At 47.2% G+C, this 16,072-nt stretch overlaps 1 protein-coding gene and 1 long non-coding RNA gene across 12 annotated transcripts in view; one reads left to right on the top strand and one right to left on the bottom strand.

Annotated features, from left to right (window-relative positions):
- The window catches only part of akap7 (A-kinase anchoring protein 7), a 44,879-nt gene extending 39,088 nt beyond the window's left edge, over positions 1 to 5,791 (bottom strand). For 2 of the 11 annotated variants that reach the window (XM_079638976.1, XM_079638974.1), the window contains exons 1-4: positions 4,959 to 5,448; positions 2,749 to 2,880; positions 1,605 to 1,753; positions 1,272 to 1,408 (exon numbers count right to left, since the gene is read on the bottom strand). In XM_079638976.1, coding sequence (XP_079495102.1) covers positions 1,272 to 1,408; positions 1,605 to 1,753; positions 2,749 to 2,880; positions 4,959 to 5,244 — 704 coding nt within the window. In that variant the 5' untranslated portion in view covers positions 5,245 to 5,448. Of the gene's footprint in view, positions 1 to 1,271; positions 1,409 to 1,604; positions 1,754 to 2,748; positions 2,884 to 4,958 lie in introns of all 11 variants that reach the window. The other 9 variants (XM_079638977.1, XM_079638971.1, XM_079638978.1 and 6 more) reach the window with 7 other exon arrangements.
- Positions 5,701 to 15,809, top strand: LOC307012386. The gene is made up of 3 exons (XR_013800610.1): positions 5,701 to 5,807; positions 14,242 to 14,314; positions 15,698 to 15,809. It is a non-coding gene; the product is annotated as an uncharacterized lncRNA (long non-coding RNA).
- Positions 15,810 to 16,072: the final 263 nt, after the last annotated feature.

Below are 16,072 nucleotides of genomic sequence, written 5' to 3' on the forward strand. Positions count from 1 at the left end.
ATAATTAATGTTGATGTGTCGAGTTAGATCAGGTCCGGGCTTTAAAAGCCACGGGCCGGGTCGGGTCGGGTTGTAATTTTCAGGCCCGTTGAGAACTCTAATGCTCTTGACAGCATACACTTTTCTGAAAACTGACAGGTGTGCACAATGTTATTTTTGAAAACGGAGAGGCGTGAAATGTCCGTTTATGAAAATAGCCGTCCACGTGTAAACGTAGCCTAACACACATGAGCTCTTGAAGCTCCGCGCCTGTGTTGGGAGCAGCAGCTCATTTGCATTTAAAGGGACAGACACAAAACGGTGCGTTTTTGCTAACTCTCAAAATGTGACAATTTTAACATGCTATATAAAAATATCTGTGGGGTATTTTGAGCTAAAACTTCACATACACACTCTGGGGACATCAGAGAATTATTTTACATCTTGTGAAAAGGGCATTTTACCACCCCTTTAACTGGGGTCAGGCCGGTAGGAAGCGTGCTTTCAGGGAGATTTGCCTAGTGTACTGCCAAGAACAAAGAGTGAACACAACTAACATTACTAATAAACAGAATTAGTGTAATTTATCATATAGCTGTCGCTGCTGTTTTAAAGATCAATAAGCCGTGTGTTACATAATAAGGAATATTGGACAACAGATTGGTGAATTATTAAAAACTGTCCAATAATAGATTGTTACATTATTTAATTACCGGTAAGGTAAATTTATTTAGCAATAATTTAAGTAATTTATTCCTCTTATACCACGGTTACTACATCTCAAGTCATTTTGACATTTTGTTACAAAGTATGACATACATAATAAGTGCATTTTTTTATTATTGTCATACTTAAAAGTTTAATGTCACTTTATGTCACTCCACCCACACTCTCATCTGACTGGCTGTGATTTTGGATTGATTTGGTTGCGAGTGCAGTGCGTTTGCAAAGAGACTCCGCCCACACGCTCTTCTGATTGGCTGTGATTTTGGGTTGATTTGGTTGCGAGTGCAGTGCGTTTGCAGAGAGACTCCGCCCACACGCTCTTCTGATTGGCTGTGATTTGTGATTGATTTGGTAGCGAGTACAGTGCGTTTGCAGAGAGACTCCGCCCACACTCTCTTCTGATTGGCTGTGATTTTGGATTGATTTTATGGCGTCGTAATTGTGGTTCATATTTAAACTGAATCCATGCATGGAGACCCCTGAGCTACATTCAGCTCATCTGAACACTGTGTCCTGTGTGTGCAGCTCCTAACACTGTGTGTGTGTGTGTGTGTGTTTATTCTTACAGATCAACCTGCTCCTTTGTCTTCAGGTGAGCCACTAGTAGAGTAATGTGTAGAGTATCCACAGGTATCAGCGCTCGCGACAGACGAGAGTCCTTCTCCAGCACCAGCTTTTGCACGTCCTGCACCACCTGCTTGATCTGACACACACATACACACACACACACACACACACACACACACACACACACACACACACACACACACACACACACACACACACACACACACACACACACACACACACACACACACACACACAACCAATGGCTCACAGATAGCAGGGAACACACGGTCGAGTATAGTGAGGATAGTAAAGTAAACAGACTCCCGTACCTCTGGATTGGTGATTGGCACTGAGATAAAGTAGTTTGGCCGAGCGACCGCCTCCTTCTTCTTCTTCTTATCTCCATCTTCCTCACTCTCCACTCGACTGCCGTCTCTTCTCTTACGCTTCTTCTTCACGCTGGATTCTGAGCCGGCGACTGAAAACACACAGAGAAGCATTCAGCATCACAGTAATGATCAGAGTCGAAGCTTCATCACATTTAAACCAGCCCTTACTTTACATTCAGTGTCTTTAACTACTGTGTACTAACATTTCAATTAATTAGTTGACCTTCCCTAACCCCTTAACCATATCCATAGCACCAAACCAGCCCTAACCTTACCTAAAACAAAGAAAATGTATAAAACAGAAACCGTTAGTAAATGAGGGAGAACACTGAGCCGTTCTCAGGCTCATACGCATGTCTCTATTCAAACTGCAGTGCTGGCATTATCATCTGTGGTGAAAACATTAGCATCATTAAATGAGAAACAGGAGCACGTTCAGTAGCCGGACAGTAAATCTAAGAGTGTCAGTGCTATTGATGGAGGAGCAAAGGCAGTTCTGAGCAGTCGGCGAGAGACGCCGCGGAGCAGAAATGCTCCCAACAAATGTTTTATTCATAGCGTGTAGCAGCTGTGGATGTGAATGCAGGAGCAGCTGCGGTGCTGGGCCGATCCACGCATCGCCTGGCAGACCGACACCAGAGCCTCAGTGCCTCTCTCACGGTCTGAGACGCCTCTGCTCCCGGAGGATGACCGGAGCCGCACCACACCGCCACTGTAGAGGTGAGTCCGATTTTTCTGAAACATTTTTCAACGCTTGCTCCTTGGAACGTATTTCAAGGTTTGTGTTCTCGAGCCACCAGGCGCTGATGTTGTGCGAGTGAACGGGTCCGAGCGCATTAAGGGTTTTCTGTTAAAACGATGTTGTGTTAGCGGCCCCTAAGTTAATAACTAATGATCTTTGCAACGGAAGTGAATCGATCAAAACTAACTTTAGCTGGACAATACCTTTATTCTAGAGCTGCTGTAAAGCCAAAACAATCTCTGTTACTTTAATTTCCTATTATGTCTGTAAAGCTGCTTTGAAACAATCTATATTGATAAAGCACTATATAAATGAAGGTGACTTGACTTGAGACCGACTCACAGCCCAGATCTCTCCAGACACCGGCGTCTGTGAAGGGGAGCTCGCACATCAGACATTCTGCCTCCTCCTTCTTCTGCTTCTTCTTGCCTGACGCTTTCCTGGGCTCTTTCTTTGCTTTATTGACTGTCTTGACTGCTGGAGAGAAAACAAACAGAGCAAATGAAGACTAGCACTGTTGGTGAAAAGGTTTGCATCCTGCCGATCGCTAACTAGCTAAGCAAATTTGTGTGATATCAACTGTATATTTGGAACACAGTTTGGTTAGACATGCATAACAGTTTTAGTAAAAGTGCCTCCGAACTTTTTGGTGTCCCGTCGCAGACATCAAATGAAATTTCAGCTTTTTTTGCTAATTTATGGACAATCAGACTCCAGAGAATCTTGCTGCACTGGTTTGGTTCCGGTCGGGCGAAAAACATAGGACTACATTGCAAAAGTAGGTTTTTCAAAAAATCCAAAATACCCGAAAGTTTTATAGTGTCAAAAAACACTGTTAGTCGTCGCTGTTTATCAAGTCGGCTTGTTTTATAAAAGGCTGTATTTGTTTATTAGGGGTTCAAGCCTGTAGCACCGAAACTCTATTGTAATTGTTAAAATTTCCCAGGATCATCATTCTCCCCTAAAAGTGATCAGGCAGACCAAACCGTAAGTCATTTAGACTTGAAACTTCAGGCTCGCCCTGATCGGCCCGACGGGGGCTAAGCAGTTTAAAAGTGCGAAATCGGTCATAACCCCTAACAGTTAGCGGAGGCTCAAGTGTCTTATATCGTTGGAATCCTTGGCTCAATATGGACAAAACGCACGGATGGCGAAACTTTCGGGTATTTTTAATTTTTTTGAAAAACATACTTTTGCAATGTAGTCCTATGTTTTTCACCCGATCAGAACCAAACCAGTGGAGCAAGATTCTCTGGAGTCTGATTGTCCATAATTATCAAAAAAGTAGCAATTTCAAATTTGACATCTGCGACGGGACACCAAAAACTTGAAGTAGGCGGAGCCACTTTTAGTTTTACTAAACCGGCTATCCCTCTGGAAAGAGACAATTTGTATGCGGTGTCTTCGTCCAAGGACAGTATCTCGAAAAAAGCGGCCTGTGGCGACCAGTGAAGTTTGTGCAGCTGTCAGAAAAAGTTAAAGCAGGGCTATGCAGTTTCGGGAATTTCTTCGCTGTATTCTCGCTTTTTGCTCACAGGTTTCTCTACAGAGCTCCCCCTACAGCTTCAGAATAGATATTTGACAGCACTGTCGAAAAACTGGTTGTCGACTCTCAGATACCAAAGCCAGAGGCTCAACGACATCAAAGCAGACGGGACATTCTTTACAGCGTCGTCTTCATTCGGGTTCGAACAGCGTGAGGGAGCGCAATAATGACATAATTTTAGCAGATTTTTTTGCCTGATATCACGCGATACTTTCTGACCTGCCGGCCCAAAGTTGCAAGGGTGGTTTTTCCGCTCACAGGTGCGAGTCGACCACCATTCAACCCGAAAAAAGTAATATAACCATTCCAATGACTCTGAAGCTGTTTATTTAAGGTAAAATACCTGCATAGTTCACCTTTAATGGAGGCCGATCGGAACAAAACTCGCTGGGCCTGTTTGACTCACAGCCCTCGAGGCCAGTGAGAAATTACAAAGAAATTCTGAGTATCTTTGCCTAGGACCACTGCTGTCAATTGAGTCGTTCGTTAAATATTGGAGATTATTCCAAAAACCTACTTTTAAGAAATAGTCCTAGGTTTTTGGCTCAACCTCGATACAACCCCTGTGGCACAATTCTGGATTCTCTAGAATAGATCAATAATTATATATTTTTTAAACTTTACCCTTTAAATATATACCTATAAGGGTCATTTAGAAAAAAGGGTCTGGCAAAACATACTCAAAAACATACTCGAAAGCCTATAAATCTAAAACGAAAACGCAAAACTTCACGACATGTGAGCACATGCTATTAGAAACAAGTATGCAAACTTTTATGAAGATTGGACCATAGGTGGCGCTACAACTGTTAAAAAGCTTTTACAACCATAGCATTGCCTGTATTGGCTGTTATGGTCTTTTCCTACCATGATCGAGATGGTTACATGCTTGCTAAATTAAACATAATAAGTTTTTGCGCATGTGCATATAAAGACCTAAGCGCTTGAACCCGATAACTTGCAGCTATATAGTAATTTCTTCGTTCAGTCAGTGTGCATGTCTCACCCTTGGCAGTGTCCGTGTGTTGTCTGGCGGTCAGTGTGGACACAGAGGTGTTATTGTTGTCCTCCATGATGCTCGCCTGACCCTCAGCACATGCTTCTGCCCGCCACACACTCACACTGGGTGTGTGTGACTGAGATATGATGATCTGTGTCGCGCGAGACGACTGAGAAATGACACGCAGCCCCACCTCAGAAACACACTTGATCACTTCTGAGGGGACACCAGCATTCAACACCCCTGACAAGCGATTTAACCTTGTAGCGAGCAGAAACTGGCGACTGATCATGTCCAGTCAAACTAGTGCTGAAGTCTGATGGTTATAGTGATACAGAAGTAATGTATGTCGCAAGTGATTTAATCGCAGTGTTAATAATGTAAATAAGCTCATGATCTTGAGGCGGCGTCAGGCGTATTTCTGCATTTACTGCACAGCTGGATCAGCTTGCGTGCTAAAAAAAGATCACAGTGTTTACTGCACCAAAACCAGACCAAAACACAACACGACACACATGGTACGGGCAGTCAGAGAGGACATGCGGTGCTCGACGAGAAAAGCGTTTTAAAAAACAACGGTGATGGACGGTACTTTACTGAAGTTTCTGTCATCTTTTACTAGATTTTAAACCCCAATTTCTTAAGTGTAACACAAACTTATATATTTTATAAGAATGCTGGTCTCAGACGCTGTGTTTTTGATCATTTATGACTCGTGCACGCAGGGCTGCCAACTACGCATTCAGTGTGAGACTCACGCAACTGACACTTTTCACACGCTCTCACGCCACATCCACACATGCAGAGAAAAATCGCGAAGCAAAGAGGACAGTGACACCGACAGACAACACAGAGGTGGTTACTTTTGATGTGAAACAAATTCTCAGTACGCTCTCATATTCTGTCAATTTTAGTACGAAATTCAAATAATAACGTTTTGGCGCTTGTAAATGTGACAGATCTCTCAAGCGCCACGTGAACCAATCATCTCTAGTAAATAAACCCGAATGAACAAAAGGTTTTTTTAAAGATAACTTAGCCTACCTGAATGCAAATGCCTCATACATAATATCGACCAATCAGTGTTTTTCAAACGTGGAAAGAGGTCAATAAAACAGCTTGCATTTACCTCAGGAAAGCCACATGGCACATACATAGGCCTATATTTAATGACCTTAGCACGTTAGTTGGTTGGAAACATTAGAGAGGAGTATTTTGCTAAATATGAGCAGTGCACAGTGCACTATATATTTATTATAGTTTTACTTAGGCCTATATCATTAAAAAGTTATAACGTTATAATAAAAAACGTATTATAACGTATTATATTATAATATAAACGTATTATATTACTAACGTAACCTCGGTTCTCTCTAGAGAGAGGAACGAGTACTGCGTTGTCGTAGCAACGCATTGGGGAAAATCCTTTTCCACGAGAATACTGAAGCAAAAAGTTATCCTTAATTTTGTATCAATGTAAAGCGCATTGCCACAGCATACAGACCTAGGCGAGACAGCTCGCGCGCCTATTGGCTGCTGTGCGGCAAATGCTTAAGCTAATCGAGCGAGCCCTTGAGTGACGTCACACCCAATGAGGGCGCTTCGCGCCCTCCTGCGTCACGTCCCGCTGAAACGGGCGTGGCTTAGGGCTATATATTTCGCTCACAGGCTTATGAACTCTGATTTTTAAAGCGAAACAACCAGAGCGCATACACGGAAAGAAACGCAGTACTCGTTCCTCTCTCTAGAGAGAACCGAGGTTACGTCAGTAACCGAGTACGTTCTCTTACGAGAGATACTCTCGTACTGCGTTGTCGTAGCAACGCATTGGGGAACACCCTTTAAGACGCCGTGTATGCAGTGATCCGACACCATAGACCCAGAGCACTGAGCTGGGGTTCATATAGTACATAATCACCTGTAGGACTCACAGAGAATCCTGAAAGAGGTGGGTTCTACCACCATCTCTCACAAAATTGACTGCACATAGCAGATCAGCACAAATTGACTGCACTCAGCAGTTCAGCATAACAATGCCATAAAACGGTGACTGAAAATCTCAGTCTAATATAAACACGGTTAATTAAACCGATAAAATCCTGGCCTGTAAGGCGGGCACCTCGAGGTTGTAAAACCTGATAAATGTAGACGGTGAGGCCCAGCCTGCCGCCATACAAATATCCTGTAAGGCAATCCCACTCGACCAAGCCCACGAAGAAGCCATACTTCTCGTGGAGTGCGTTCTAACACCCAAAAGGCACTGAATGCCTTTGGATGCGTACGCTAGGGCTATCGCGTCTACTATCCATCTGGATAGACTCTGCTTCGAAGTGGCCAGTCCCTTGAGACGCCCACTAAACGAAACAAAAAGCTGCTCCGTCTGTCTGAAAGCAGACGAGCGCGACACGTAAGCTCTCAATGTCCTCACTGGGCAGAGAAAATTATCGTCCGTATTGTCCCCGGTGACCGGAAGGGCAGACAGGGAAATAACCTGCGCCCTAAACTAGTGTTGTCAAAAGTACCGACTTCGGTACCAAGTCGGTACTGAAATTTTAAAAATGTGACGCTTTGAGCGCTGTTGAGCGGAATCATAAACACCTCTGATTGGCCATTGTGTTCACGAGCTCATCGGATATGTCTGTGATTGGCTACAATGATCAACGCACGGGAGCGTTTGAGAGCACACGGAAGTGTTTGAAAGTGTTTTGAAAGCGGGAGCGTTTGAAAGCAAAAGCAGGCGTCTATCAGCGCCAGTGGATCGATCCGCTGATAGACGCCTGCTTTCAAACGCTCCCGTGTGTATCTGTGTAATCGCTCGCTGAAGAGCGTTATTGATGTATATTTACAACATGTTTTTGAAGCGCTGATCATTGTAGCCAATCACAGACATATTTGATGAGCACGTGACAATGGCCGGCCATTCCGAGGTATTAACGATTCTGCTCAGCAGCGCTCAAAGCGTCACATTTTTTAAATTTCAGTACCGACTTGGTACCGAAGTCGGTACTTTTGACAACACTACCCTAAACGGTGTGTTTAGGGATTTTGGAACGTAACCATGCTTAGGTTTGAGCACGACTCTGGAGTCATTAGGCCCAAATTCCATGCACGACGCGCTCACAGAGAGCGTGTGTAAGTCCCCAACGCGCTTCACTGAAGCGAGAGCCAGGAGAAACACCGTCTTGAGCGACAAGTGTTTCATATCAATCTCCTGAAGAGGCTCAAAAGGAGGACCCTTCATGGCGTCCAGCACCGTAGAAAGGTCCCAAATGGGAACAGTGGGAGGTCTGGGTGGATTAAGTCTCCTAGCTCCTTTAAGGAACCGAATGACTAAATCGTTCCTTCCTATGGACTGGCCGTGTGCGGTTTCAGAAAAAGCCGCTATAGCCGCCACATATACTTTGAGCGTGGAAGGGGATCTCCCGTTATCCAACAGCTCTTGTAAGAAGGACAAAACCTCTGTTACTCCGCAGTCTGGGGGTGACACGCCACGAGACGTGCACCAGCCAGAAAAAACAGACCATTTAGACGCATAGAGCCGTCGCGTATACGGAGCTCTAGCCTGTGTGATCGTGTTCAGCACTCCCTGCGGGAGGTCAGCGGATACCCGTTGATGGCCCACGCATGAAGGGACCATAGTTCCGGGTGAGGATGCCAAATCGAACCATTTGCTTGAGAAAGGAGATCCCTCCTCAGAGGCACTGGCCACGGGGCGGTGCTGGCTAACTGTATCACAGCTGGGAACCAGGGTTGATTCAACCACAGCGGTGCTATCAGCAGCACTGAGCATCCTTCCTCCCTGATCCTCTCCACCACTTGGGTCAGGAGGGAGACAGGGGGAAAAGCATATAGCCACTGATGAGCCAGCGCGTCCCTGCTTTTTGAGTAAAATTCCGGACAGTGAACGCGCGTTTTCAGGAGACGCAAAGAGGTCTACTTCCGCTCTGCCGAATTTCTTCCGCAACAGTTGCACTGTGTGTGGGTGTAACGACCATTCTCCTGCCGGAACGCGGTTCCTGGACAGTATATCTGGTCCAACATTCAGGTGCCCTGGCACGTGCGCTGCCCTTAGTGAAAGGAGGTTGCAGCGCGCCCATACCAGAAGGCGTCTGGTCAGCCTGTATAATGACAGGGACCTGAGGCCGCCCTGGCGATTTATGTATGACACCACTGACATGCTGTCTGAACGTATCAGTACATGGCAGCCCATAAGCAGGGGACGAAAGCGAGTGAGCGCTTTGCACACTGCTAACATCTCGAGGCAGTTTATGTGGAAGAGCTTCTCTCGCTCTGACCAAAGGCCAAACAGCGGTCTGCCCTCGAGCAGCGCTCCCCATCCTGCGTTGGATGCGTCCGTAGACACCACCCTCAGACTCCAAAAAATCCCTAGGCTTACACCTGACAGGTACCAGTCTTTTGACTTCCAAGGTTTCAAAGCTGCAACGCAAGCTTGATTGACCTTGAGGCGAAGCCGACCGGTGGCCCATGCTTTGCAGGGCACCCTCCCTTTGAGCCATATCTGCAGCGGGCGCATGCGCAGCAGGCCCAGCTGCAGTACTGCAGATGTTGAGGCCATCAGACCTAGCATTTTCTGAAAGCTCTTTAGAGGGAGAACAGCGCCGCAGCGGAATGAGCTGACTGTGCGCTGAATGCGCAGCGCGCGCTGTTGTGACAGCTGTGCTGTCATCGACAGCGAGTTCAGTTCCAGTCCCAGAAAAGAAATATTCTGTCTGGGGGATAGCGAACTCTTTTCCCAGTTTACTGTGAGACCGAGATTCTTGAGGTGACTCAGCAGCAGGGCTCTGTGCGCCACTATCTCTGAATGAGATTGGGCTAGAATGAGCCAATCGTCCAAATAGTTCAGCACTCGAACACCCTGCAGTTTGAAGGGAAGCGAGTGCTGCGTCCATGCACTTCGTAAATGTACGGGGTGCTAGAGACAAGCCGAACGGCAGGACTTTGTACTGGTATGCCTGGCCCTCGAAGGCGAATCTCAAAAATCGCCTGTGACGTGACGCAATCTGTATTTGAAAATACGCGTCCTTTAGATCTACTGACACGAACCAGTCTCCTTGGCGAACATGCGCGAGGATTTTTCTGGTCGTTAGCATTCTGAACTGGCGTTTCACAAGCGCTCTGTTCAGCTGCCTCAGATCTAGTATGGGTCTGAGACCCCCGTCTTTCTTGGGTACCAGGAAGTATCTGCTGTAAAGCCCCCCTTCGCTCTGAGCCTGAGATAAAGGTTCGATAGCCCTTTTTCTCAGAAGTTTCTGAATTTCGGGTCGAAGTAGGTGTGCTACATTAGAATCTACCGAAGTCTCGACGCGCACCGCGTGGCGGCGAGGGCGTCTGTGAAACTGCAGCGAATAGCCTTCTTTTATGATGTTTATCACCCATTTTGAAACCCCGGGAAGCTTTTCCCATGCATCTGCACGTGTAGCTAGGGGCTGAGTGAAAAGCGCGCTCTGATCGACTCGCGATACAGCGGCTTTCGTGAGCTGCGATAGAAATGTCTCGCTAGCAACATCTGAGGCCGGGGCCGCGCTTATAATAGCGGGCAGAATGTCCGCGCTCGACCCCTTGACAGCATTTAGGCGGGAGAGGGAGGGCTGGACGGGCTCCGTAGGAACCGTGATGCTTGTGTGGGAACGCGGGCACTGGGGACCGGGCACGTTTACCACCTTTATAGCATCGCTCGCCGGAGAGGAGCGCCTGCACGCAGGTTTCGTTTTTACAGAAACCGTGCGATGAGCAGGAGGTAGCATTAGTGGGCACTGGGTAGTGGGCACATGTGCTACTTTTAACGCGCAATCGAACTGGGTCGATTTTATGTGCGCGGGCCCTGTGTGTGGGGCCGTGTTTGTGTGTAGGGATGGGCACATTACAGTGGGCAGTCTTACTACACAAGAAACACCATCGGCCGTGGCCGGGACACCAGAAAATGCACTCTTTAATGGATTTATCTGGGTAGCCGTGAAAGCGGCTGTTGTGTGCAGGCAAGCGGCCAGTGAGACACGCCTGTTGGCTGCAATGATCGCTGGCACAGTCACTTCGCTTGGGACTGAACGAGCGGTGAGCTTCGGTGAGGGTCCGGCCGCAGCGGGACTTGAACACCGACGCTTCCCTAGCAGTGCTAGGATGTCTTCGGGGGCTAGGGCTTCAACGCTACCTTCTGTCGCGGGCCACGCGGCGGTGGGGCGGCGACCGGAAGAGCGAGAACGCGGTCTCGAGCTCTGCGTCTGGCGGCGTTGAGAAGAGGAGCTGGGCGGCGGTCTGGGCTGTGAACTCTGAGCAGGCGGTTTCGCACGGCCTGCTGCTGAGTTGGAGCGCTTCGGCAGGAAGTGCTTCATCGCCTGGGTCGCCTTCTGCACCTCAGCATACCTGTCGGTGAACTCCTTCACCGATGTCCCGAAGAGACCAGCAGGGGAGAGCGGGGCGTCGAGGAACGCGGTCCGCTCCGCTTCTGGCATGTCTGAGAGCGTGAGCCAGAGGTGCCTCTCAGACACGGTGAGCGCCGCCATACTCCGTCCGATGGCTTGGGCCGCAGACTTCGAAGAGCGAAGAGCCAGGTCTGTAGCGCTTCTCAGATCCGCCCGTTCTCATCCAGCTTGCGGAGGAGATCGGCCTGGAAAATCTGCAGCATCGCCATGGAGTGCAGCGCTGACGCGGCCTGTCCGTTGGCGGTATAAGCGCGACGGAGCAGGGATGACGTCGTGCGGCAAGCCTTTGAGGGCAGCGCCATCTTAGCTCGCCGCCCAGCGGAGGGCGGGCATAATTGGGCCGCGATAGGCTCTTCGACCGGCGGGAGGGAAAGGTAGCCTCTGTTCTTAGCGTCGTCAACTTCAGAGAACGCTAAGGAAACAGATGACCTCGTCCTCGTGGAGAACGGGGAAGTCCAAGCTCTCGCGACCTCCTCGTGAAGCTCAGGAAGGAAGGGGGCGGGCTTAGACGCAGGTGTAGACTTTTCCCCGGGCAGAAAATAGCAATCCAACCGGTTGTGGGCGGGCTGCTCGGGCGAAACCCACTCAAGGCCAAGGCTCGCCGTGGCTTGAGTGAGCACGCGGATGAGCTCCGCCTCGATGCTTGCTCTCTTTCCTTTGGTCGCGGGGGCAGGGGGCGCGAGGTCCGCAGAGCTCGCCTAATCCTCGCTGCCAGACGCCAAAACAGAGCACGAGTCCTCATCCCTCAGCATGGCGTCGATCTCGTCGATGTCGTCGACGGAAGCGGCGGCAATCTGCGGCCGCTGTCCGTCTGGGATCGATGCTGAAGAAGCCGGGGAAATAGTTTGCGGGCGCACCGGCGAACTTTGGCGGCTAGGGGATGGTTCAGGGTTCCGCTGTGCACGGCGCTTTTTACGGCGCGGCACAACAGCGGAAAACACAGGCTCCTGGAACGACGCCAGGCGAGTCCGCAGAGTCGCCAAAGGCAGAAGTTCACAGTGATGGCAGCTGCCATCCGCAAGAGCGATAGCCGCGTGTTGCTCACCCAGGCAGGAAGCGCATATAACATGACGGTCCCCGTCGCTGACTGTGGCTCGGCACGAGCCGCAGGAAGGCATCTTCGGAGAAGAGGCGCTTCAGATACAGGAAAACAAGTGTGAGTCGCGCCGGCGAACTCACACACACTCAAATAGAGGCAAAAGGATATAAGCGCCGGAACACGCAGCTGGAAGGCGAAGAAGGCGGCGGTGCCAGCGGCTTCACGTCCTCTCCCGCTGAAGTGCTCTCTCGACGGCGCAGCTTCTTCCTCGGATCAGCGATGTAGGTGTCTTCGCTGAAGGATTAAAAATCAGAGTTCATAAGCCTGTGAGCGAAATATATAGCCCTAAGCCACGCCCGTTTCGGCGGGACGTGACGCAGTGACTCATTGGGTGTGACGTCACTCAAGGGCTCGCTCGATTGGCTTAAGCATTTGCCGCACAGCAGCCAATAGGCGCGCAAGCAGTCTCGCCTAGGTCTGTATGCTGTGGTAATGCGCTTTACATTGATACAAAATTAAGGATAATTTTTTGCTTCAGTATTCTCGTGGAAAAGGATTTTCCCCAATGCGTTGCTACGACAACGCAGTACGAGAGAATCTCTCGTAAGAGAACGCATTATATTTCATTTGAGTTGTTATTTTTAACCTTTAATAATAATAGGCTATATGGGTTCTCTGTATTTTTACAGCATTAGCTGAGGTATTTTTTTTTTTTCATCTACTGTAGGCTACCTAATATTGATACAAATTAATCGATATTGAATCATGATCAGAATCAAATCACAACAATTGAATTTAATTAAAATCGTGAAATTTGTGTCAAGCAATAATAAAAACAGTACCAGTCATTGACCAAACATTGTAACATGTTGTCACTAAACTTAATAAAATTCTGTTTAGTTACCAAATGTTTTGACAATCACAATACACTTATTGTTGTGATGCAAGGTTGTTGTTTTTTTACAATATATTTTTTTACATAATTCTCACTCCAGGCTATAAACTGTTTCCTTGTACTGTAAATATGATATATCATGTGGACTTCTTGATATATGTTCAAACTTTTTGTGCATCAAAACTTGGGGAAACCGCATACGAAAATCGTTATGATCCTAAAATAGGCTAACATAACTTTTTATTTATTTTGCGATGATATATGTGTGGAAGCTTGTATCCACGGAATAAATAAAAAAGGTAGTGTGACTTTTAATATCAAGATTCAGTTCAGGCAGATTAATAAGCGAAGTCTTTGCCACAGTAGAAGCTGCATTTTCGTGTCTTGAATTGATTGTTTTGTTCTTTGTATGCAGTGCTTCCTTCAGCCACACTGAGGCCTTTATTTTTAAACATAAATACATCTTCCGTCTTGTCAAAAAACATGACACGGACAAAGTAAAAAGGAAATGTACCTCACAATCCAACTATTAACTTGTTATTAAAAATTATTAGTATAAATTTAGAAGTTCAAAGAGTTGTACAGAGCCCAGAAAAAGACAAAGGCACAGTTTAAATAAACCAGAGAGCGGAACAGAAACTCATTTAGTAAGCCGTGAAAGCCTTTGTTTGTTCAGACCTTGAACTACTGCCGGATTATTTCACTTTCTCACACACACACACACACACACACACACACACACACACACACTGGGAAGAAACTCAGCGTGTGTGTGTAGGTGAGCACATATGTATTGTGATAGCACGAGTATTGTTTGCAGTGCTGCTCTGTGATTGGCTGTGTTCAGCTTCTCTCACACACACCCTGGTGTGTTTGTGTGTGTGGTGTAACACTAGATGTCCGCTTGGGTTTCAGCACAACTCCCTGGGCCCAGAAGTTCACAGAAACAGGTGTCAGGACAGGACCGGTTCCCGACCCGCTCATCCAGGTGAGAGAGCGACGGCTCGTGGCCTGATGTGTGCCTGAGAGCCTCCGGCTGGAGTTTGAGGTGAGCCAATCGTGAGCCTGTTTAGCGGGACAGGCTTCAGTTACACACCATTCTCTCCGATCAATGCAGTGCTTGCTTGATAACAATGCTAGAAAACCTTTCCTCAGTGATTACAAAGCTCCGGTTCCACTGATGCTGTTTTGACAGAGCTGTGCTGAGCAAATATTTAAAGAATGGCTTGATCATGTGACTAACCTTGTATGGCCTTTATTTGAATGCCTTCACAGTTCTGTGAAAATAACCAGGTGCGTTATTCTGAAACATGATGGTTTACTCGTCCAGGCTCTTACCTGCATGTTTTCCTGATGTACACGATTCATGCAGTGAGAGAGAATCTATGAAGAAGATGCACATTAATGGAGCAGTTCAAACAAAAAATGGAAATTAAGTCATTACAAATCTGTGTACTTTTATCCCGGAATAATCATCTTTTTCCCACGACTGACTATGGAAGCTTGTGTCTGCCACAGAATAAAAATAAAAAATAATTGTGAAAAAAAAGTCAGAATTGTTTTACCTTTTTTTTTCATGGAAACAGGCTTCCATAATGAGTACAACATTTGTATTTGTTTAATTGTTTTTTAGTTAAACGAGCTCTATGTAGAAACGTTGAGAAACGCTTGTGATTAGCGACACCGGTGCCCTCGCGCACGAACCATAGACTCACTGTATAAAGTCTATGTGACTGTCAGTGTGTGTGTGTGTGTACCTGTTTTTCTGTCCCGGTGGAGACTGCACACAGACTCATGGGGACTCGTGTCACTGTGGGGACCTAAATTGAGGTCCCCATGGGTAAACACGCTTATAAATCATACAGAATTAGTTTTTTTTTAAATGTACAAATGCAGAATGTTTCCTGTGATGGGTAGGTTTAGGGATAGGGGCAGTGTAAGAATATACACTTTGTACAGTATAAAAACCATTACGCCTATGGAGAGTCCTCACAAAGATAGTAAACCAGACATGGGTGTGTGTGTGACTCTCGAGTGAGTGTGTGTGTGTGTGTGTGTGTGTGTTTGTGTGTTTGTGTGTGTGTGTGTCAGTGTACAGAATGTGACTAAGGCCAATCTTAGCATCAAGAGGCTTTAAAAGCATAAGAGTCACCGTCTCCTAAATCCGCTGTAGTGTTACTGTGGTCCTCAGGCATTGGCCAGCGCTCAGATCAGAACAGGCTATATTTACCCTCAGGTATTAGCCCAGCTCTCCAGCGGTACACACTCAGCAGGATCTGTGTGTGTGTTTGTCGGATCTGTGCGGTCCAGGACAGTGCTGGACAGTGATAATCCTCTGAGATCTGTACAGTCATGCTCTGGGGTTTCACAGGAGCGTCAGAGGAAGCAGACGCGCACTAGCGGAAGAACACCTCACAGGCTAGCATACAGTACATCAGGCTAATGAGTGTGTGCAGGTGACCGAAGTCGTCTGAGCCACGGAGAACAGCATCACACAGGTACACACACAAACACACACACCTCTTCATCTACTCAGTGTCTACCTCTGCTCTAAACTCTCCGTTCTCTCTCTGTCTGTGTGTCTCACCATAAATCACACCGGATGCGGATGGATTATGGCCATATTCTCTGCGGGACATCTGGCCGTCCTCCGGTGAGTGCAAGTTTTGTTCTGACACACACACACACACACACACACACACACTATTCATGTTTCTCATCATCATAAAATCTTCTCATCTACATG

Source organism: Phoxinus phoxinus (assembly GCF_949152265.1).
Source record: "Phoxinus phoxinus genome assembly, chromosome: 16".
NCBI lineage: Eukaryota > Metazoa > Chordata > Actinopteri > Cypriniformes > Leuciscidae > Phoxinus > Phoxinus phoxinus.